The sequence below is a fragment of the Balaenoptera ricei genome, chromosome 6, assembly GCF_028023285.1.
Source record: "Balaenoptera ricei isolate mBalRic1 chromosome 6, mBalRic1.hap2, whole genome shotgun sequence".
Taxonomy (NCBI): domain Eukaryota; kingdom Metazoa; phylum Chordata; class Mammalia; order Artiodactyla; family Balaenopteridae; genus Balaenoptera; species Balaenoptera ricei.
The window spans coordinates 116,047,353-116,068,957 of record NC_082644.1 but is presented as its reverse complement, the minus strand read 5'-3'; the positions used below and the strand labels follow the sequence as shown (position 1 = coordinate 116,068,957).

Below are 21,605 nucleotides of genomic sequence, written 5' to 3'. Positions count from 1 at the left end.
AGCAGAGCTTCAAGGAAGGCTTTACCCGGTGGTGAGTTCAGCCAGCTATAATTGGAGGCGCATGGTAGGGGTGTGGGACAAGACCTGGGCAGGGGCCAAGGTGGAGGAATCTGAGCGCCCACCCAGCACCCCCAACGCCGAGACGTGAATGGAGGAACATTTGTCTAGTCAGGTCAACGGTGGCTATCTCACCTTCCCCAAACCTCCACTCCACTCTGGGCCCTTGGCCGAGGGAGGCGGTTCGATGCTCTGAGAGCTGGCTAGTCCTTGGGCTTTGAAGGTACACCCCACACGGTTGTATATAAACAGTATTTTAATATTTGTATAAATAGACCACAATATTACCCAAAACTGCAAGAACAGAGCATGGAAAACAGATTCTCAAACCCGTGCGTACAGCCTCTCCTGGCTGCACGTGACACTGGCTCCCCCATCTCTCCCCTGGGCCAGGGTCAAGTGCTGTGGGGAATGCTTGAAGGAAAGGAATACACCTCTTGGGGGCATTCTGAACGGGCATTCTGAACATGAGACTGAGCGCAGCAGACTCGTGGCTCCCCGCTGTTGACCTCTTGATCTATTACAAAAATAACGCTGGGGGCTGGTGGCCGGTGGCTGGAGTCGTGGCTACTCTGGGGAGGGTGACAGGAGCGGCTCTCAGCCCCAGACAGGCCCCTCAGGCCAGCAGCACCCCTGCTGCCCAGGGCTGCCATGCAGGCTGGTGGAGGGTGGAAGGCGGGCGGCGGGCCGACGCCCTATCTCTGCACGTGTCGGACAAAGGCCTGCACGAGCTGGATCAGAGGCTCCTGACTCTCAGGGCTGACCTTGGAGAGGGAGGTGGCCTTGCCCTGAGGCGAGGGAAGGATGCCAGCAGCAGGGGAGCTGGGGGCTCCCCGGCGGAAGTAGCGTGAGAGGCTGGAGAGCAGAGTGCTCTGCAAGGGAAAAAGCACCTGATGAGGCCCCGCGCCCCCCACCCTCAGGGCTGGCCACGGGAAGTGGGGGGCTGGGACCTCCTGCGGCCGCTCCCCAGTGGCCCCGCCCCACCAGGCAGGGCCCCCTACCCATCCTACCAACTCTGAGCTGAGCTCCTGCTTCATCCGCTGCTTGTCCCGGGGGTGCACAGCCGGGTCCCTAAGGTAACGCGTTGCCTGGGAGATGAGCAGGTAGAAGCAGTTCTCCATGGTAAACATCAGGAGGGACCTGGAGAAGGGCAGGTTTGGGCGCTGCTGCAGAGAGGGCCAAGCCGGCAATGTGCGGTGGGCCACTGAGCCAAGAGGAGAGCCAGCCCAAGACTGCCCCAACCCCAAACCAAATCCCAGAAGGAGGGCTTTCTTACTTCAGTGTTCTGGTCCCTTCCGCTTGTGTGCTGAGCCCCACTGCCTGGGTAAGAGGCTCCTTTTTCTTGTCCAGCTGGAGAAAAAGAAACGGGGGTTAAAAAAATAAGGTAACAGTAACAGCTCCAACTCACTGAGAGCTTCCATTTTGCAGAGCCTATGCTAAGCTATTTTATCAGTTATTCATTTAAGTCTCACGCTAATTCTTACAGGTCGGCTCTATCACACTCACTTTATGAAGGGAAGGCTAGCTAGATAAACGTGCCCAAGGTCACAGTTAGGAAAACTGGGAAGACTTGGGTTGAGGGGCCAACTTACCTCTCCAAGCATGTTTAGGGCCACGTTCACTGTGGCCAGAAGGGTCCCAAAAGAGGGGGCCACTTCGGAGTCAAAGGTGGGAGTGGTGAAGCTCAGGGCAAACAGGAAGTCGTATTCAGCGAGGTCCAGGGACTGCAAGGCAAGGCAAGATGAGAGCGATATAGGGCCCCACAGGACCCAGGCAGCTCTTGGTGCAGAGCAGGGCACGGCAGAGCCTTCACGGCTCCACTGGAGGCTGGTGGCACAGTGTGGCTGGTACCTGATCCAGCAGGATCTGGCACACGTCAGGGGTGAAGTGGCGCAGGGCCGCCAGGGTCCTGCTGAGGATCTTGAGGAGCCCGTACTGGACGGTGTGCAAGGCCCGCTGCTCCGAGGCCTCTGTGTCAGGAGTGGGCTGCTTGGAGGAGGAGCAGGAGGGGGCAGCTGTGGGTGGCCGCTGAGCTCGGGGGGCGACAGCCGAGGGGATGCCCTCCCCGTTTTTGTTCTGGGGGGGAGACAAGAGATGGCTGGAGCCCACGGAAGCCAGGGGTGAGGCGGTCCAGGCAGCCGCGGCGGACAAGGGCTCAGTTACCTGCAGGTAGTGCTGCAGCATCTTGCGGCTGTGCAGGAGGGAGGTACAGGCCTGGCACAGGTAGCCCAGGTTTACCTGCAGCAAACCCATGGGAGCGGTGAGGGGGAGCCTCGAGGCAGCAGCCCAACCAACTAGACCGACCATGCAGGTCTCTATGGTAACAACGCACTTCTCCGGCCCCCTGAGCCCCTCCCTACATTCTCTAGATCAAAATCTCACAGCCACCAAGCACACTCAGCTGCAAACTGTGGGTCAACAGATGCCTGGACGGTTTCCCTGGGACCCAGCTAGATGCCAGGCACAGTATGAGGTCCTAAGTAAATAAGTAAGATGGGGATAATTTTCCCATCTTACAGAAGAAGAAAAAGGCTTAGAGAGAGGTGAAGTAACTTCGCCAAGTTCACACAACCAGCAAATGACAGGCCTGTCCGACTCCGGAGCCTGTGTTCTTTCCCTGCCCCCCTCTTCGGCTGGCTCCCAAGTCCTGTTCTAAGGGATGCGAACCAAGGTCGATCCCACAGAGCCCAGGTTCTCAACCTATGAGGCTGCCCTATCCTGTGGCGGGAAAATTCAGCTCCAGAGGGAGCAATGTGAAACCAAACCCTGTGCTACCTAAAGAAAAAGCTCACATTCCAGCAACAGGCCTGCGATTCACTCCCCGCCCCATCCCCTCCGAGCATTTCCCCAGACCCTTCAAGAAGCAGGTCTGAGGCCCCACCTGGACGTCCCGCATAAGCTGAGGCAGGTGGAAGTGCCACTCCTTCCTGAAGCTGGAGAGCTGCAGGAGGAAGCCCACGGTGTGGTCCGCCTCCTCCAGGCACGCCAGACTCTGCACCGTCCTCACCGCATTGAGGCACTGGGAGGGGGGACACGGGGAAGGATGGGGTGACTCAGGGACCTGCCACACCTGCTCCCGCCCTCCCGCGGGGAGGAGAGGTCCTCGGCCCACATACGCTGAGGTGGCAGCGTTAACAGGTGGCAGGACGAAGCGGTTTCTGACTAAGCGGGTTCTGTCTGAGCGGATCCCAGACGGTTCCCCTCCCTCAGCAGGGCAGCCACACTGCTCGGCCTGTCAGCCAACAGTCCTTACGGCATCTCAGAAGCGGGAGCACTGGCACCGCTCAACTGCCAAGCCTCAGCCCCGAACAGCCCAGATGACCTTGAACCCCAAGCCCCGACCCCAAAGATGCCAGCAGCCCCTCACCTGTAAGGCCCGCTCCTGGTGAACCCCCACGAAGTCCAGGGCCTCGGTCAGGAAGTTGTAGCGCAGGGTTTTGAGGAGCCGCTCCATCAGGGACATGGACAGGCGGTAGACACCCGGCCAAGACGGGGCATCCAGGGACTTCCGAGAGGTGCCGGGCGTCTGAGACAGAAACAGCAGACACGATCACGACAGCGCCGAGGAACCCAGCTGACAGGTCGAGCAGGGCCTCCTTGCAGCCCAGCAGCTAAGGCAGCCTGGCTGGTCCGAGTAGAAAAGCTCCTGGAATGGGCACCAGCAGGGCCAGACGCGGTCCGAAGCCAGCAGTTACAAGAATCCTAGGTTCTAGACCCGCGTCCGGCACTAACTAGCTGTGTGAGCTTCTCTTGCTAGAGGTCGGTGTTGGGGGCGGGGAGGATTCTGCACCATCAGTGCATGAACTAGGCCACTGAAGAAAGCAACTTCCGGGGCAAGTGAAAGCCCCAAGGGGGGCTGGGGAGGCAGTAGCAGGCCACTGGCACTCACCTGCACTGTCCCATTGGTGCTGAGCTGGTACACACTCAGGAGGGGCAAACAAATGCTCTGGGTGATGCCGGCTCCAGCCACTGCTGTGGCCCCCTGGGAGGGAAAGATGCAGAATGAGATGGAAGCTGTCACTACAGCCGCTCCACCCAAGGGCAGGTGGAGGTCTTGGGCTGGGAGACTCACAGGCAGCGTCAGAACCCACCCAGCACAAACAAAGAGGCTCCCTCGGGCTTGCCGCCTACCTGCTGGGTGCGAGCCAGGGTGAGGAGCAGGTGCAGCGCGGCCTCGGTGAAATGCAGGTTCTGCTTCATGCGAAGGCTCACCTCCAGGGTGGTGAAGAGGGTCGGCAGGAGGGGGAGCCTGCGGGTCACCTGCAGCCACGAGTCGCCATCCTCGTCCACCTCACACAGCTCCTTGGCCAGATGCAGGCCCAGGACACACACCTGCTGGGGCCCAGGGGCAAAGATGGGTGAAAGGGAAGGAGGCAGTGCAGGGGGAGGAGGAAAGGGAGGAAGAGGACGGACCTCCCCCGGTCACCCCCGCCTCCGAGTGAGCCGGCTGAGACAGGACTCCAGCGCCCGTGTCCCGCAGCTCTGACTCTGCCCTCCCCGCCGACCCCAAACTGCCATCAAGCCGTGTCAGCGCACCTTCCCAATTCCACCACCCGAGCCCGCTGCTGCATGGAGTCAAAGTGGCCTCCCCTCTAGCTGCACTATTGCAGTCGCCTACTAAATGGCCCTTCACTCTCTCTGGATCCTCGCTGCTCCATTCTTCATCCCAGTGGCTTTTCACACTTACTGTTGACCACAAGCCACCCAAAGTAATAATACGTTTTACACTGCGCTCCAGTATAGGCATACTTACATGTTTGCATTAAACCTACCCTTACCTCCTGCAAAGCACACTGATATTTTCGTTTACGTTTTATCCTACTTCATTTTTAAAATGCTGGTTGTAACCAAATGAGCTCAAGACCCATTTATAGGTCCTGACCCACAGTTTGAAATATTGTTCTGTACTACATCCAGCACACTTTCTAAAGTACAAATCTCATCTTTTCTCTCCCTTGCTTAAAATCCTTAAATCGGGGCTTCCCTGGTGGCGCAGTGGTTGAGAATCTGCCTGCTAATGCAGGGGACACGGGTTCGAGCCCTGGTCTGGGAAGATCCCACATGCCACGGAGCGGCTGGGCCCGTGAGCCTCAACTACTGAGCCTGCGCGTCTGGAGCCTGTGCCCCGCAACGGGAGGGGCCGCGATAGTGAAAGGCCTGCGCACCGCGATGAAGAGCGGTCCCCGCACCGCGATGAAGAGTGGCCCCCACTTGCCGCAACTAGAGAAATCCCTCGCACGAACCGAAGACCCAGCACAGCCAAAAATAAATAAATAAATAAAAATAAAAGTAGCTATTAAAAAAAAAAAAAAAAAATCCTTAAATCGTTTCCTATTTCACTTAGGACCCAGACCAAAGACCCTGACAAGGTTGCTGGTCATCTAGCCCCCAGCTCTCCAGGCCTCACTTCATCTTGGCTCACACCAGATGACTGTTACCCACAGCTCACTACACGCTGTCCTCGCTGCCCGAAGCTCCCCTGCTCCTGTGGCCTGCGCGGCTCTACCAGTTCTTTAAGTCACTGCTGAAAGGGCGCTTTCTCTCTGAATCCCTAGATGATGTGAGAACTCCATGCTGCACATTCTCCCTGTTTCACCCCTACAGGACTTGCCACGATGGAATTCTGACACATCTCTGCACAGTCTGATTTATTAACTTTCCCCATCAGGCTGTGGCTGTCTTGGTCACTAATCACCCTCGGGGCCTGGCACAGAGAAGGCAGCAGTTCATATCTGTGGATGCGTGTGGGAAGGACAGACAGGGTGCCCCCTCACCCCATCCCGCTGGTCCTTGTGCCGGGGCCGGGAGCAGTCGTCAGTTTCCATGCTGTCCTTGTCCTCTGTGGCACTGCCTGATGCCAGACTGTGGCGGGTCTGGTCGAAGAGTGCAATCACCTCTTCTTGGAGGGTCTCACAGACGTTCAGCACCAGCTGGGAGTACTGGGGGATGTCACTCACTGCAAAGCAGATGGGAGGGGACACTGTCATGCTCACCAAGGCATCTGTCCCACGGGAGGGGAGGAGAAAAAGAGTTTTCCTGAAGATAAGAGTTCCGAGACCAAAAACTCAAGCCTCACAGGAGAAACGTCTGGCTCTGAAGTGGAGGAAGCCCTGTCCAGGCTGGCTGGCACAGGGGCCGGGAGACCGCTCCACTGGCTCCTGTCTGCCCCTCACCTCTCATCTCCTTCATCTGCAGCACCGTGATAAACGCTGAGAACACCTTGGCCTTCGTCTTCTCCATGAGTTGCTGGTCTGCCTGCAACACTCCCTCCAGGATCTCCGTCAAGGGTCTGAGGATTTCATCCACAGAACCTAACTCACTAGAAGCAACATGGAGAGGAGAGGGTGGGGAGAACACACCTCAGAGAAAGGCCACACACTGCCCTGCGCCCCCTCAGGATGCCCGCAGAGCAGTGAGCCTCACGTCAGGCGTCTGCCTGAGTCCCGCTCCCCACGAGGGGAGGCCAGCCCATTTCACACCCACTTCCTCCCCTTCGGGAAGGGTAAGGCAAGCGGCAGTGAAGAGGATGGGACAGGCCGCCCCTCCTGGCACAGGGCTCACCTCTTCCACTGCCGGAGAAGAATAAGCAGCAGCGTGCACATCATGGAGCCCAGGCGGAGGCAGTTCACGGAGGCGGGGACTAGGAGCTGAGGGGAGACGGCACACAGTTAACATCAGGCTTCCTATGAGCTGACGAGGTGGGAAGACGTGAGCTCCATCCACAGGCACCTTCAGCCTCAGGCCTTTCTTTCCCAGCAGCGAGCTCACAGGGGTGGGTCACGGGGAATAGGCCAGGGGTTGGCACGGAGGCAGCAGGCCTCTGCCTCCCACTGCAGCCTCGGGCCTCCCAGGCCACTTGAGCCCTTTGACCTGACCACTCTTGCGGCTGCAGGCTTGTGAGCAGCTATTTGACCTCGGAGACCTTCTCCCTGGGAGGAATGGGAAATCTCCCAGACACACTTACTAACGCCTTGGTCCCATCGAGCACGTCAAGAAAGAGCTGGTGACGCACTGCAGAGTCGGTCAGGTGCATTATCTCCGCCTGCAAAGGAACAGGAAAAAAACGTCAGGAAAATTTCCCTGATTAAAATGGGGCTTGAGGGCCCTGCTGTTTGTCTACCTTAGCCATGGTCAGAACCAAGCCTTCCAGGCTTCCCAGTGGAACCCATCTAGAAACACAAACTCCTCTACAAGGCCTGGGAGCCCCTTAGGATCTGGTCCGCCTGATTTTGGTATCATCCCCGTTCTGCTCACTCGACTCCAGCCCTACAGGCCTCCTTCCTCCTCCGTGAATAGGCCGAGCTCTTCCCACTTCTGGACCCCTGCATCTGTGACTCTGACTGCCTAGAGCACCCTCTGGAAGGTTTCTCACACACTCAGGCCTCATTGTGGACAGCACCTCCTCAGAGAGGGCCTCCCGACCACTCCTATCCTCGTTTAGCAGTCGCTATCATAGCATCTTTTTTATATATATGTATATATATATATATATATATATATTTTTTTTTTTTGGCTGCATTGGGTCTTCGTTGCTCTGTGGGGTCTTTCTCTAGTTGCGGTGAGTGGGGGCTACTCTTTGTTGCGGTGTGCGGGCTTCTCATTGAGGTGGCTTCTCTCGATGCGGAGCACGGGCTCTAGGTGCACAGACTCTAGGTGCCTGGGCTTTAGTAGTTGTGGCATGTGGGCTCAGTAGTTGTGGCTCGCGGGCTCTAGAGCGCAGTCTCAGTAGTTATGGCACATGGCCTTAGTTGCTCCGCAGCATGTGGGACCTTCCCGGACCGTGGCTCGAACCTGTGTCCCCTGCATTGGCAGGTGGATTCTTAACCACTGCACCACCAGGGAAGCCCTACCAGAGCATCTTGGTTATTTCCTTCCTAGTGAACTACCACAATCCCAAACTATATTTCTTTGTTCACAATTTGCCTCTCTCATGGGCCACCTTCCATGAGATCAAAGACCGTATTTGCCTTATTCACTGCTGCATCCCAGCGCCTGGCACACAGTAAGCATTCCATTACTATCCATTAAATGAATGAATGATCAATGTCCTGGACTAAACCAGATAGGTTCCCTAGGGGAAAAGAGGATGGTGGGATTTTCAGAGCTGCAATTCAAGAACTGCTGCCCAGGTAGGACCTAAAAGGCAGGTGACACACAAATTACTGCCTGGGGAATCAATCATTCCCCCAAGATGGTTGAGCCTTTTGTTGTGTCTGTAGTCTCAGGGGTCCAAAACCACTCTGTCACAGCCAAGCTCCAAGGCTGTGGGCAGTCTGGCACTAGGGAACAAGTCATGGAAGATGTAAGAGTGTGCCTGGAACAAAGGGCATCTATTAAGCTGAAGTTAGTAATGAAATCAAGATAGTAATCTGGATTCCCTAAGGCAAAATAGGTCAATATCAAGTCCTTACTCCATAGCATGGTGTTGTCAAAGCGCGTGCGCGCACGCGCGCACACACAAAAGCCAAGGAAAAATGCAAATTCTTCCCAAACGTTAACTCTCTCTCTAAAAACCAATGCTCTGTAGACACACGTTGCAGACACAACGGTCTCTGTTCTTTTTCTAAGAAGACCAGGAAATGCCGTTTCTAGAACCAATGAAAACCAACTGTTCCCTAGAGAGGGTGCTGCTGCAGTCGTTGCAGCTACCTGCTGACTAGTCAACAAATATATACCTAGCGTCCACAGGGCACACAGCGTGAGAAGGCCAACTATCCATGTGCACAAGAGGTGGATGAACGAAGGGAGCCCCTGGACCTATCCAGGGCCGCAAAGGTGGCTATAGGAGGGTTTTATGAATGTCTGAAGGGAGTTAAAATGACTTCTCTGCACTCTCTTTAAGGGTCTCTTGTTTGCCCCAAAGCCCTCAAACACCCCATATTTGGCACAGAACCTGTTACATTTCAGCTCTCAGAGAAAAACCCTGATTCATTCTTCATCCCAAGGGGCTCTATCTGCTAGGCATCCCAGCATATCGTTGCTAGGATACCAAAGTGAAAACCGCACCCCAGGAGGTTCTTACGTGACTGGTGGCGATGATGAGAAACATCCTCCAGGCGGAGACCAGCATCTGATACTCTACCAGGGAGGTGCAGCTGCTGCCCCCTGTGTCAGCCGTGTGAACTGCCAAGGACTTGACATACCCTGACCAGTAGGCAAAGCGTTTCTCACTGGAAAATTTCTCGAGTGTATCTTTTAAAGATTGGTCTAATGAGCCCCTATGGTGTCAAGAAAAAACAAAACCTACAGTTAGGTTTTAAAAGCAGATGGGAATGTGATGGGCACAGACTGTTGCTGAGGCAGAGAAAACCACCTCACATGGGCTTAAAAGCAGACGGCTCCCGATCAGCTCTGATGTGTGGGGCTCACACTTCTTGCTCAATATAATGGGTTAGGCTGAGGCCTTTTCTAGGATTCCTCCTCCATAAAATCCCGAGCACATGGAGTTGGCTTCACAGTAACTCTTTCCGATAATCATAAATGCCATCAATGGACTGGCCAGGGACACAGACCAGTGGCCCTCCATAAATGGCTCCAAACTAGCTCTCTCCTCTGCCTTGGCTCATAAAGCCGTGCCCTCAGCCATAGACTACCATGGTCCCCCCGCCACAAACCTCTAATTAAAATCTCAAAAGGGGAAAGGACTCACTTAACTACATAGTATATCTCCAAGCAAATTATCTTCATGATTAGGGCACAGGTTTCCAGGATGCTGGGCTGTGGAGGGGGAGAGCAGAGAATCATGAGAACCTCTCCCCTGGTGCTCCGCCCTCCCACAAGGGAACAGAGCAGGGACCCGACACTAGAAAACGAGAAAGCACATTCCCTGTCGAATGTGAGTGGGCATCTAACTTGCAAGAGCAGAAGCGTCAGGTCCACAGTGTCTCCAAGTGAGTGGAGACCACAGAGCCAGCAACACAGAGCAGGGCATGCCACTCTCCTTCCCAGAGCAAGACAGCAAAGGGAGAGGAGGCAAGCACTTCTCTGAGAGAGAAGTTTCTAGTGAAGAAAACATTCTGGTTGTTTAATTAGGGGAGGAGTCACTTTCCACAGCTCAGTCTCACAGCCCAGCCTTGACTCCCAGGGACTTTCAGTCACCGTCCCTCCCTCCACCACTGCTCACCTCGGATGTTTCTGAGGGAGGAGAAAGGGTTCCAAACAGTGGACTGGTTAAATTCTCCCAGAACTTGGGTCTAAAAAGAAAATACATGTTGGCAATCACATGTTCTCTTACCCGGTCCCTTCTCCTCTCTCCACCTCCCCTTGGTGGTTACTTCTCCACATTTTATCGCTCCCACAACCCTAACATCTGCTGCGTGGGCCGCTTGCTCCTACATAAACATCAAGGGCTCCATGGACAAAACAGGCTCCAAGAGAAGAGGGTGCTCCACTCAGTCCAATGGCTTGAGTGACCCACTCTCATCTGAATCTACCGTTTCTCACGAACGATGGTTTTGGGGGGTTGGCAAAAGGCAGAAATGCAAAAGGTGGAAACTCTAAGGTAAACACATCAGAGTAAAGGTTACGCCTGCTGGTGGCAGCTTTAAAAAGAGAATAAACTCCCACACACTGACCCAGGCACTAAGCACTTTTATGCATGTGCCCAGGGACCTGTCACAACAAATCTCTCAGAATTATTGTTACCCCACCTTACAGACAAGGACATGAGCTCTGGAGGTTAAGTAACTCCTGGAGACAGACTCACTTGGTTCTGAGGACCAGCATGGCACTGTCCCGACGGTCCTGCCACAGGGCATGCAGAAAGGCAATGGCTGCACGGTGCAGCAGTGGTGGGCACCAGTAGCGATCCTGCTGCTGGGAATCAATCAGCTCCAGCACCACATGGAGACAGCTCCACACCCCAAGGCTGAATTCCTGCAAGAGGGGCAGGCGAGAGTTCAGCCCCACAGCTTCTGCCATCAACTGGACCCACAGAGTCCAGCACCCACCTCCCAGGGAGCTGTCTCCCAGCTTCATCCCGGGTGCAGGCTCACCTTGGAGCCATCACTACCATCCTTCACCTCCAGATTCAGAAACAGTTCAATGAGGCCTGGCTGCGTCTCTACGGCAACTGTGAGGAACTCCAGAATCATGACTTTGATGCGCATGTCCTCAATCTTGCTCTGCAGTCGGGTCAGGAAGGCATCACGGATGGCAGCCGCATCATTGCCCAGGCAGGCGTATACTGACATTGGGGCCACCTGGTGGAGACCGGGACACACAGGCTTAGAGCTCTACCTCCAAAGAAACCTCAACAGACTCCTGAAGAAAGGTGCTGAACAACTCTTGGAAAATGCCAGAAAGGGAAACATTCAGATGGATAGCTCTGGGTCAAAAGAGACATCATTCCAAACTACAGCAAAAGATGCCCAACGATTCCCAGAAGAGATAGTAATCAACATAAAAAGATGCATAACCTCTCTCATGGTTAAATAAATACAAAGTTAAAAAAAAGATATTGATTTGTCTATTAGATTAGCAAAGATTAAAAAACTGATGAAGCCACTGTGGCAAGGATACAAGACTTGGGTTTTAGGAGCATAAACTGTTACAATCCTTTTTGGAGGGTAATTCCAAAATTTCTAATAAAAATTAAAATGTCCATTGATATCTATCTAATTCTTAGGAACTGTAAACAAAAGTTTACAGAGTTCTATGGATAAGAATGTTCACTACAGCACTGTTTAACACTAAGACAAAAAATAGCCCAAATAAATTAGGATGCATCCATTCTATGGCATGCCGTGCAAGCATTAGAGAATGAAGTAGCTCCAAATGTGCCCACACGGCAAGACTGCAGGATATCGTGTTAAGTGAAGAAAGCTAGACACAAAACAGTATGTATCGTGGAATTCTACTTTTGGAAAGAACAAAAGCTCACACCAAACATCCCTTAATATATAAGCACAGATAAAAAGAAATCTGGAGCAATGCGTACCAACCTGCTCATAGGAATTCTTGGAATGAGGAGATCATAGGCTACCTTAACTTTCTATGTTACATTTATCTGTAACATTTAAATAAACATGTTTAAATGAATTTGTATGTCTTTTATAAACAGGGAAAAAAAAAACCTCTCATAAGACAATTTGTGTGCATGTGTGTCTTTATGGCTACATCACTTTAAAAGTCCAAGTTAGCTACTTCTCTTGGGAGAAAGCAAGAGTGGTCTCAAGCACAAAGTCAGTTTTCTGGGGCTTTGACTCGTTAGGTGGGATCTTACCGTGGCCAGACGTTTCAGTAGCTGGATGGCAAGACGTGGCAAAGCAGGGTCGTGTTTGTGGTAGATGTATTTGGCAAGAACAGCAATAAGGTTGTTCCCATGGGCACCTGAAGAAGTACAGGAAACAGTTTAGACACCAAAGCATGCCTGATTCAAGCTCTTAAGAGAGCCTTCTGTTCAAAAAGGCTCATATATGTGAGGGAATTTACTCTCAAGTACTTGGAGGGCCAGAGCAAATCTAGGTGGCTGTATCATTCTCGTTTTTCAGTAGCCAAGGGGACAGGCAGGATTGGGGGTAAACAGCTCAATCCAATTCATTAAGAGCAGAAAAAGAGGGACTTCCCTGGTGGCGCAGTGGTTAAGAATCTGCCTGCCAATGCAGGGGACACGCGTTCGAGCCCTGGTCCAGGAAGATCCTACATGCCGTGGAGCAACTAAGCCCGTGTGTCACAACTACTGAGCCTGCGCTCTAGAGTCTGTGAGCCACAACTACTGAAGCCCGCGAGCCACAACTACTGAAGCCCACGCGCCTAGAGCCGGTGCTTTGCAACAAGAGAAGCCACCTCAGTGAGAAGCCCGCGCACTGCAACGAAGAGTAGCCCCCACTCGCCGCAAAGAGAGAAAGCCCGCGCACAGCAACGAAGACCCAACGCAGCCAAAAATTAAAAAAAAATAGATTAAATAAATCAAAAAAAAAAAAAAAAGAGCAGAAAAAGATACGTTTTTAAGAAAACAGCCTTTTAGGGGCTTCCCTGGTGGCGCAGTGGTTGAGGGTCTGCCTGCCAATGCAGGGGACACGGGTTCGAGCCCTGGTCTGGGAAGATCCCACATGCCGCGGACCAGCTGGGCCCGTGAGCCACAACTACTGAGCCTGCGCGTCTGGAGCCTGTGCTCCGCAACAAGAGAGGCCGCGGTGGTGAGAGGCCCGCGCACCGCAATGAGGAGTGGCCCCCGCTTGCCGCAACTAGAGAAAGCCCTCGCACAGAGACGAAGACCCAACACAGCCAAAAATAAACAAATAAATTAATTAATTAAAAAAAAAAAAAAAAAAAAAAAAGAAAACAGCCTTTTAACAAATAGGTTAGGAAAACCTAACCACATCACATTAAAGTACCATCACATTAAAGCATGGCACTGAAATGCTAAAAATCCCAAAATGATACAGCTCGAAAAAGGTCGTCGACGTTACCCAAACGTCTACTTGAAAATGAGGAAACTGGGTCCCAAAGAGATTAAATGAGTAGTTTAAGGTCAAAGAGTAATAACAGTCAATACTAAACAGGTACCAGGTTTTACAAGTAGTAATTTAATCTTCATTATAATCTCATAAGGTAGATACTGCTATTATCCCCACTTCACAGATGAGAAATCTGAAGCAGAGTTGTTTAATTATGTGCCCAAGGTCAAAGCTGGTTGAAGTCAGAATTTGAACCTAGACAGTCTAACTTGAACATGTGTTCTTTACTATTATTCTGTCATCAATAGGAGGCAGAGATGAAGTATGATACAGTCTTCTTATTTCTAAGTCCAGGATGGGAACTGGTGATCATCCCCAAATTTCCTCAAAGAGTTCATCAGAAAATATTGTTGACCTCTAAAAACACAGCCTGAAGTATGTACTTATGGGCAGAAATGCTGCTGAGTGGAAGAAAATTACATACCATGTTGTGTGAGAGCCTGTTCCAGGGGGGACACCACATTAGAAGGAGGTTTCAGCCGAATAACATTGTTGGTGACAGAGAATGCCAGTTTCACCGTCTTGATCAGCAGCTGGCCCTGCCCTTGGCCCTCTGCCCCATCACTAGGGTGCCAAATGGAAACCAAAGTTGATTCAGACAACATGACTTCATTCGCAATATATGTGCTCTCATGAATTAGATTCCAACAATAATCCCAGAGTTCAACAGCTTCTTTTAGAGGCCCCAGTCCAAACTAGGAGAGAGGAGGAGCAATCAACTCCCTTTGCTATGTGCCAGTCTACAGAGCAGCCACTAGGTTATACAAAGGCTATGCCCTAGGAAGAACAAGGTTGTCTTTCTTATGCTGAAGTTCTTACAACATGCAGGCACAATAAAGATAAACGGTGGAAGGCGGCAAGGGAGGCCTACCTGCGGGGCTGAGCAGCCATCACCATGTCGATGGTGTCCACGCCGATGCCCATGACATTGACCACAGTCTGTCCTGCTTCTGTATAGGCCAGGCTGCAGATGCAGAGAGACTGCAGACTCGGGGTATGACTGGAAGACAGACGTGTTCTGAGTTACCGGGGAGCTGCCAAATTTACTACTGGAAGGAAAGGGTATTGTCCAAACCTAAACAATTGGACATTAGTGATACAGATCAGCTCTCGCTGCCAGAGGAAGCCACTCTGATTCCTTTCCTTAAATAGACCCTGAGAAACAACCTAAATGTCCATCAATTAATGGATATGCTTACTGAAATGAATCATAATTAATCCATACAATGGAATGCATGGAACCATTAAAACAAGACAGATCTATATGTAGTGGCATGGAAATAAAAGGTACAGAGTTAGTACAAGCAGAGGAAAAAACCTAGAAGATACACATTAACTTGTTAATAGTCCTGTTTCCCTATGAACATGCATAATTTTTGTAAAGGTCATAAAAAAGGTCTCTGTGTGTGTGTGTGTGTGTGTGTGTGTGTGTGTACAATTTCACTGGGAACAACCTTGTTCCCATTTCATTTGCTCTTCTCTCTTCATAGGGAGAAAGGAGAAACAGCCTGGTGGAAAGCAAGTCAGAACCCAGGAGCACTGAGCTCTGAGCCTAACCAAGTTGAGTACTCTGGAAGAATGAGCTAGCTCTGCACAGCAGAAGCCTGTGTCTTCCCTTGCGGACTGGCAGCATCCGAGAGTACCGAGCGCTAGCAATCACCCGCCTCCTACCTGCTGTGCAGGTCTGTTTCATGACACAGGTTCAGTATTGCATGAATCAGCTCCAGGATCAGGCAACCTGGACTCCAGAAAAGACAGAGGAATGACGCGGCCTTGTGTGATGAACCTTATCCCAAGAACGAGAGAAAAATCCAGGGAACCAGCAATTCCTCCCATCCTCCCTGCCCATGCTTTCCTTACCAATCTGTTCTCTCACTCCATGGGAGTTGTACCGCCACTTGTGGTAACTTGGCAGCATCTCCTTCAGCACAAACATGACACAGGGCACCAGCCCTTGGCTCTGGGTACTACCAAGCTGCCCCTACAAGAAACCATGCTGTAAGGGTTTATGCCACTTAAAGATAAGTCATTTTGTCACTAGAGATTTAATTCCAAAACCATAGGTCCAGAGGAAATCTGGGCAAACCTTAGCCATCAGTAGAAAAGAAAAAAGAAACATCAGAATACTCTAGTTCAACTGAACCCAAGTTGTAGGTTTCTCTAGAACAGAGAAAGGGACTAAAAAGACAATTTGACAATGTCACAAAAGGCACCTACAAGAAAGAGAGGGATGAAGGCTAAATCTGAGTAGAAGAGAGGTCTATCTTAAACACAGAGGATATAGGACTGTTGATGATGGAGAATGCCAGTTTCACTGCCATGATCACCAACCACTCCCAACCTCTACCCCATCACTCGGCTATCAGAAACGAGATCTGACACTCCAAATTCTTTGTCCTAATATTACTTGTTACCAACAGCTTCCTTATCTTAAAAACGGGGCTTCCTTATATAAACATCAATATCTATATCCCTACCTGTACATAGGATTGTTTCTATCTTTTTAAGCATTCACTGATTGACTGACTCCTGCAGGCAGGAAGTGTGCTGAGTATTTTTCATGTGTGGCCCTCTCAACAACTCCATGAGGCAGAGATATTTATCATCCCAGTTTAGAGAGGTTCTAAGAAATTCAGTACTTGCCCAAGGTCATGCAGCTAGTAAGTGGTCAACCTGAAATGTAAACCTAATTCTGACTCCAAAATCTATGCTACACAAGTATTTTTCAAAGAGAGCTGTGACCCATTAGTGGATTGTGAGATAACTTATTAGAAAACATCTGAGTGCATCTTGCATAGTAAGAGTAGTGTTGTACTGTGAAACTCTGCTTTAGAAGTAAACATACAATGTGTATCCTGGGATATGATGTAATGTGTACATATTACCCTGGGCTCTGTCAAAATAGCTTGAGAGTTGCTGCATTATACCATACAGCCTCTGAGTATTAAATAAGTTAACATAGATAAAAGCATCTACTATAGAATCTGGCACACAATAAATACTCAATACACAGAAACTGTCATCACCATAACCTCAGGACAACTGGTCTAGCTGCAAACAAAATGACTCCGGTAGCTGGGGGCAGGGAAACTATTTCAGATGCTTCTATCTGATTAGATTTTACCTTGACAAGAGTGGTGATCAAGCGCAGAAAGGCAACAGTGACTCCATACTCGCCCTGGGGCTGTTCACTATTCATCAAGAGGTTTCCATACCCTCCAGCATTCATCCCCTCGGCACTGGGAAAAGACAGAGAGGCAGAGGGAAAAAAAGGTTTCAAAAAATTATAATCACAGAGCATTCTTCTTATTATTTAGATGGCTTGGGCATAAAATAGGAAAGCTCTGCAAAGGAATTAATCAAATCTAGGCTATTTAATACCCAGGGTGAGCATTCAAGACTTTATTGATATACAACCTCAAAAGTGAAAAATCAAATAAACATGAGGAAAACATCCTCGTCTTGTAAGCAAAAGAAAGCAAGGAGAGAATGTTCAGGTAGTAAGATGGAGCCTGTGTATTAATAACTGGTCTACCAGGCAAGCTCGAGTGGCCATGAATCAAGGAAAAGTACAGAGTGACTATGGCTTAAAAAGGGGAAGTTGAGCCTCTGGATCCAGAAACCTCTGGACTCTCTAGACTGGAAAGTTAACTCCCACGTACCTAAGGTGAATGAGAAATACCTCTTTCTCTCTCTGTCTCTCTCTCTCAGGCTTTGAAGACTGTGAACCATCAGTGCTGGCCTAAGAGGAAAGCAGCCTCTGTGCCCCAAGTCCCATCACCTCTTTTGCCTTGCCCTCACTCATTTCCGGTGAGAGGGCTGAACAGACAAGGAGCAAACGGGCAGAGAAGCATCTTTAAAACTAACGAAGCTAGTTTAGATCTGAAATGTATATGGTACTCCCAGGGAATATACTCTAATCCCTAAGACCTGGCTCACCTAATCATCTGACTCATGTTGGAGACCTGGTGGGCCACGAAAGGTAAAAAGCCTGTGTGACGAAGATCAGTCCAGACCTGAGAAGGGAAAAGAAGAGTCAAATGTCCATGTGTCTTCAGGTATACACCAAGCGTGACATTTTCCGGCTGTTAGGAAGACTTGGTGTCTCACCTTTGCTGGGTTCCGGGCAGCCAGAACGGTCAAGCAATTGACACAAGAAGCAATGACATCCACAGGCCGGGAGATCACGGTCGTTAACCTGGTTGGAGAACAGTGCACTGTACTCAGTAAAATGAATAATACGACTTGTTCCATCACAAATATTTTCCAGTTCTCTCTTCCCAAATCCCTCCTGGCAGCAGGGATGTGAAAACAGGAAAGCCCTCAGCTGGGGATAGATACCATACCAGGGCTGTCCACAGTGGAACATGTGCGGACTTTAGCCCAGTGGAGTTACCAGATACTGACCGCTGCAGCAGCATGTAGATGCGGGACGTGATGGGCAGGAGACAGTCTGCTATCGACAGGTCTGTACTGATGACCTTATGGACCAGATCAATGATGGGTCTGACCCGCTGGCAGTGCTGAATCACATCTGAGGGGGAAGGAAGCTTGTGATCTCAATGAAAACAATTCCTTTAAGATCACTGAACAGGGACTTCCCTGGTGGCGCAGTGGTTGGGAGTCCACCTGCCAATGCAGGGGACGCGGGTTCAAGCCCTGGTCCAGAAGGATCCCACATGCCGTGGAGCGACTGGGCCCATGCGCCACAGCTGCTGAGCTTGTGCTCTGGAGCCCGCAAGCCACAACTACTAAGCCTGAGTGCTGCAACTGCTGAAGCCTGCGTGCCTGGAGCCCGTGCTCCGCAGCGGGAGAGGCCACCGCAATGAGAAGCCTGCGCACCGCAGCGAGGAGTGGCCCCCGCTCGCCGCAGCTGGAGAGGGCCCGCGCACAGCAGCGAAGACCCAACGCAGCCAAAAAAAAAAAGATCACTGAACAGTCTCTGAGACCCAGATGAACAAATTATGCTAATCACAATCTGGAAGGTTCTGAATCTTATCTTGAAATTCTCTATCTTCCAAATCCTCTAAGCATGTCCATTTTTCTTCCCACAGAGATGTCTCCCAAAGCTGACCTCACCTGCAGTGGAAACAACATGAAGCAGCATTTCAATCTCACAGGTGAAGAGGGTCCAGCTGCTATAAGAGTATTCCCAGCGTACCAGGTAGGCCCTATCGTCCAACATTACTTGGCCCACAGTGCCTTGAGGTATGCGAAGGTTGGTCTGACCCCCTAAGGAACGGAGAGAGAGAAATTAGTCTAATAGGAAGAGGTGATTCCTATTACAGACAGCAATATTTAATCACACAGAGATGCATAGTTTCTATTCCTAGTATCCAACACTGCTACAGCTTTTTCCATTAAAAAGAAAAAGAAAAACAAAACCCCTCTCTTGTCATTGGGGAAGTGACTCTTTCCATGTGTCTGAAAAACAGCTGAGTGCAGAGTGGTTCTCCACTCAAATGATGACTATAAGAAGACCACCTTATGGGACAGTAGGTGCCTGGGTGACTGGGTAAGTCGGTAATGATGCCGAGATTAGGACAGTAAGGCTGTTACTCTTAGACACTGCCAGTAGGAAAGGAAATTGCTACAACATTTTTCTACAACTTAATTTGACATTACCATTCAAAACTTTTTATTATTTTTTTTAAAATTGTGGTAAAAAAATACATAAAATATACCATTTTAACCATTTTTAAGTGTTCAGTCCAGTGGCGTTAAGTACATTCACATGGTAATGCGACCATCACTACCATCCACCCAAAGAACTGTTTTCATCTTGCAAGACTGAAATTCTATACCCATTAACCAATAATTCTCCATTGCCCCATCCCTCAGCCCCTGTGACCACCATTCTACTTTCTGTCTCTGTAAATCTGACTACTCTAAGTACCTCATATGAGTGGAACAGTGTTTGTTCTTTTGGGACAGTCTTATTTCATTTAGCATCATGCCTTCAAGGTTCACCTGTGTTATAGCATGTGTCAGAATTCCTGTTCTCTTTCAGGCTGAATAATATTCCACATTTTGGCTCTTAGGAAGACTTGATGTCTCACTTATATATACCACATTTTTTAAAATCCATTTCATCCGTCAGTGGACATGCATTTAAAAATTTTATTGTATATACCCTTTTACCCACAATCCCACTTTGGGGATTCTATATACTAAAAATAAAAGCACTAGTATATAAAGGTATATGTCCCCAAAGCAGCATTGTTTATAGTGGCAAAAACCTGACACAGCCTAAATGTCCTCTGGAAGGGAAAAGATAAAAAAATATGGGACATCAAGAATAATTACATAGTTACTAAAAAGAATGAGTCAGATCCACATGTAATAAAATCAGTTCGCAGAATGAATTTGTGAGAGAACACAGAAATGTGCAAAAGGACACACACCAAACTCTTAACGTTAATCATCTGATGGAGACAGGTCTGAAGAGAGATTAGCTTTTTAAAATGTATCTCTGCATTGTTTCCCTTGTTATAATGAACATGCATTATTTTTGAAGTAAAACAATCTAATGATGGAAAAAAGTGAGAAACTAACTAATAATTTATCAGCAAATCAACAAGCACAGTGGAGAGGAGAAGGACCTGCTTTAAAGGCACCCATGTGAAATATTAAAACAGCAGTAAGGTCCACACAGAGGCCATGGAAAAGAGACAACTGAACCAGGGTCTGCCTATCTTACCAAGAGGGTAAAGAAGTTTGGGTGTTTGCCTCCGCCAGAGAGTTCCATCTTCATGGGAGATCACATCATGGGGCTTGTGCTTATAAAGTTCATTGTAGAAAGACATCTTATCCAAGAAACTATACACCTGCCAACACACAGAAAAAAAACTCAGCCACACATTTACCAGGGGGACATTTAAGGGGTCTTTCCCATCTGCTTTTCTGCTCTTTTAGCCAGACTGTGTGGCCAGCCAGACTGTGTGGCCAGCCAGACTGTGCTGACTCTCAAACTTCTTACAAACCCATCCCTGTGACTTTTCTTAGACTTGCCCCTGCACTCCTTGTCAAATCCTTATTATTCTTTAACACCCAAGTCAAGGCCCCCTCACTCCACAGAGAGTTGCCTCTCCTGAACAGTATGGTCTTTACCACTCAGATGACATTAGTTACATACCACCTGGCTTTATTACTTATTTCTTAGACCCCTTACTCTCTTCCATCTAGATACTAAGGGACTTCACATTTTGTCTCACTCCCACAATACCTACAACAGGTACTTAATAAAAAGATTTAAATTTAATTTTATAGAACTGATGCACCATCTTTGGCATTTTTCATTCAACCTCAGACTAATTCTTGCCATGGCAATGAAATTTCAATGTGGAAAGCAAAAAGGATCCTAAAAAACATCTACTCTATTTAGGCATCTAACTGAACAACCTACCTTCTTGGCAGTAGACTTCCCTGATACGAGGGCTTGTAGCAATTGCAGGAGTGGGGAGAGGAGATGGGGAAACATTCCACATACACTGTCCAGAATGATCCCAAGACCAGAGGTTGGCTCCTATGATGGAAGGGTAGAAGTCACCGACCTTCACATTATCCATGGATTAACACATCTCTGAACTGCCCAGCAATCATAAGGGAAAGTAAAATTAATCCTTTCCTTTAGGTAGACATCATTCCTCTCTAATAATTTAAGACTTCCACGTTTCCACTGAAAAAGGCTATCAACAACTGATTGAGTCAGGACCTGAGGAGAGACTATTGCTGCCTCCAGTGACCTCTGCCGTCCTCTCCATAGGAAAACACCATTCACCTGTGCATGACCTGTTTCCACTAACGTGAAAAGCACCCACAACATGTCAGCAGATAGCACCACACACACGAGCAACATATCCTCAATCTGAATTTTGTTTCCCACCGGCTTCTCCCTGGAACACTGATTCTGTAAGACTGGATAGCATCTCAAGAAAAAGAGGATAAGATATACAGGCAAATCAGTCAGGCCACAGTTTAAGGGAAAACATTTATTCATCAGCTGGACCTTGAGGCTTGAGGCCGTTAATGGTAAGACTAAGTACTGGTGAGAAACTGTTCTCTCCAAAGCCATATTCTTACTCTAAA

At 49.7% G+C, this 21,605-nt stretch overlaps 1 protein-coding gene across 1 annotated transcript in view; it reads right to left on the bottom strand.

The window, feature by feature from the left end:
- Window positions 1-295: 295 nt before the first annotated feature.
- The window catches only part of NUP188 (nucleoporin 188), a 45,291-nt gene continuing 23,981 nt past the window's right edge, over window positions 296-21,605 (bottom strand). Inside the window, exons 14-44 of the mRNA XM_059925792.1 lie at window positions 20,923-21,042; window positions 20,218-20,344; window positions 18,597-18,749; window positions 17,925-18,051; window positions 17,628-17,715; window positions 17,457-17,533; window positions 16,642-16,756; window positions 15,378-15,498; window positions 15,189-15,255; window positions 14,389-14,517; window positions 13,942-14,081; window positions 12,281-12,387; window positions 11,052-11,258; window positions 10,763-10,932; window positions 10,181-10,250; window positions 9,707-9,774; window positions 9,080-9,275; window positions 7,022-7,099; window positions 6,619-6,704; window positions 6,231-6,376; window positions 5,832-6,013; window positions 4,189-4,389; window positions 3,947-4,039; window positions 3,425-3,583; window positions 2,939-3,076; window positions 2,221-2,295; window positions 1,909-2,133; window positions 1,650-1,781; window positions 1,334-1,407; window positions 1,068-1,197; window positions 296-929 (exon numbers count right to left, since the gene is read on the bottom strand). Coding sequence (XP_059781775.1) covers window positions 753-929; window positions 1,068-1,197; window positions 1,334-1,407; window positions 1,650-1,781; window positions 1,909-2,133; window positions 2,221-2,295; window positions 2,939-3,076; window positions 3,425-3,583; window positions 3,947-4,039; window positions 4,189-4,389; window positions 5,832-6,013; window positions 6,231-6,376; window positions 6,619-6,704; window positions 7,022-7,099; window positions 9,080-9,275; window positions 9,707-9,774; window positions 10,181-10,250; window positions 10,763-10,932; window positions 11,052-11,258; window positions 12,281-12,387; window positions 13,942-14,081; window positions 14,389-14,517; window positions 15,189-15,255; window positions 15,378-15,498; window positions 16,642-16,756; window positions 17,457-17,533; window positions 17,628-17,715; window positions 17,925-18,051; window positions 18,597-18,749; window positions 20,218-20,344; window positions 20,923-21,042 — 3,978 coding nt within the window. The 3' untranslated portion in view covers window positions 296-752. The remainder of the gene's footprint in view (window positions 930-1,067; window positions 1,198-1,333; window positions 1,408-1,649; window positions 1,782-1,908; window positions 2,134-2,220; window positions 2,296-2,938; window positions 3,077-3,424; window positions 3,584-3,946; window positions 4,040-4,188; window positions 4,390-5,831; window positions 6,014-6,230; window positions 6,377-6,618; window positions 6,705-7,021; window positions 7,100-9,079; window positions 9,276-9,706; window positions 9,775-10,180; window positions 10,251-10,762; window positions 10,933-11,051; window positions 11,259-12,280; window positions 12,388-13,941; window positions 14,082-14,388; window positions 14,518-15,188; window positions 15,256-15,377; window positions 15,499-16,641; window positions 16,757-17,456; window positions 17,534-17,627; window positions 17,716-17,924; window positions 18,052-18,596; window positions 18,750-20,217; window positions 20,345-20,922; window positions 21,043-21,605) is intronic.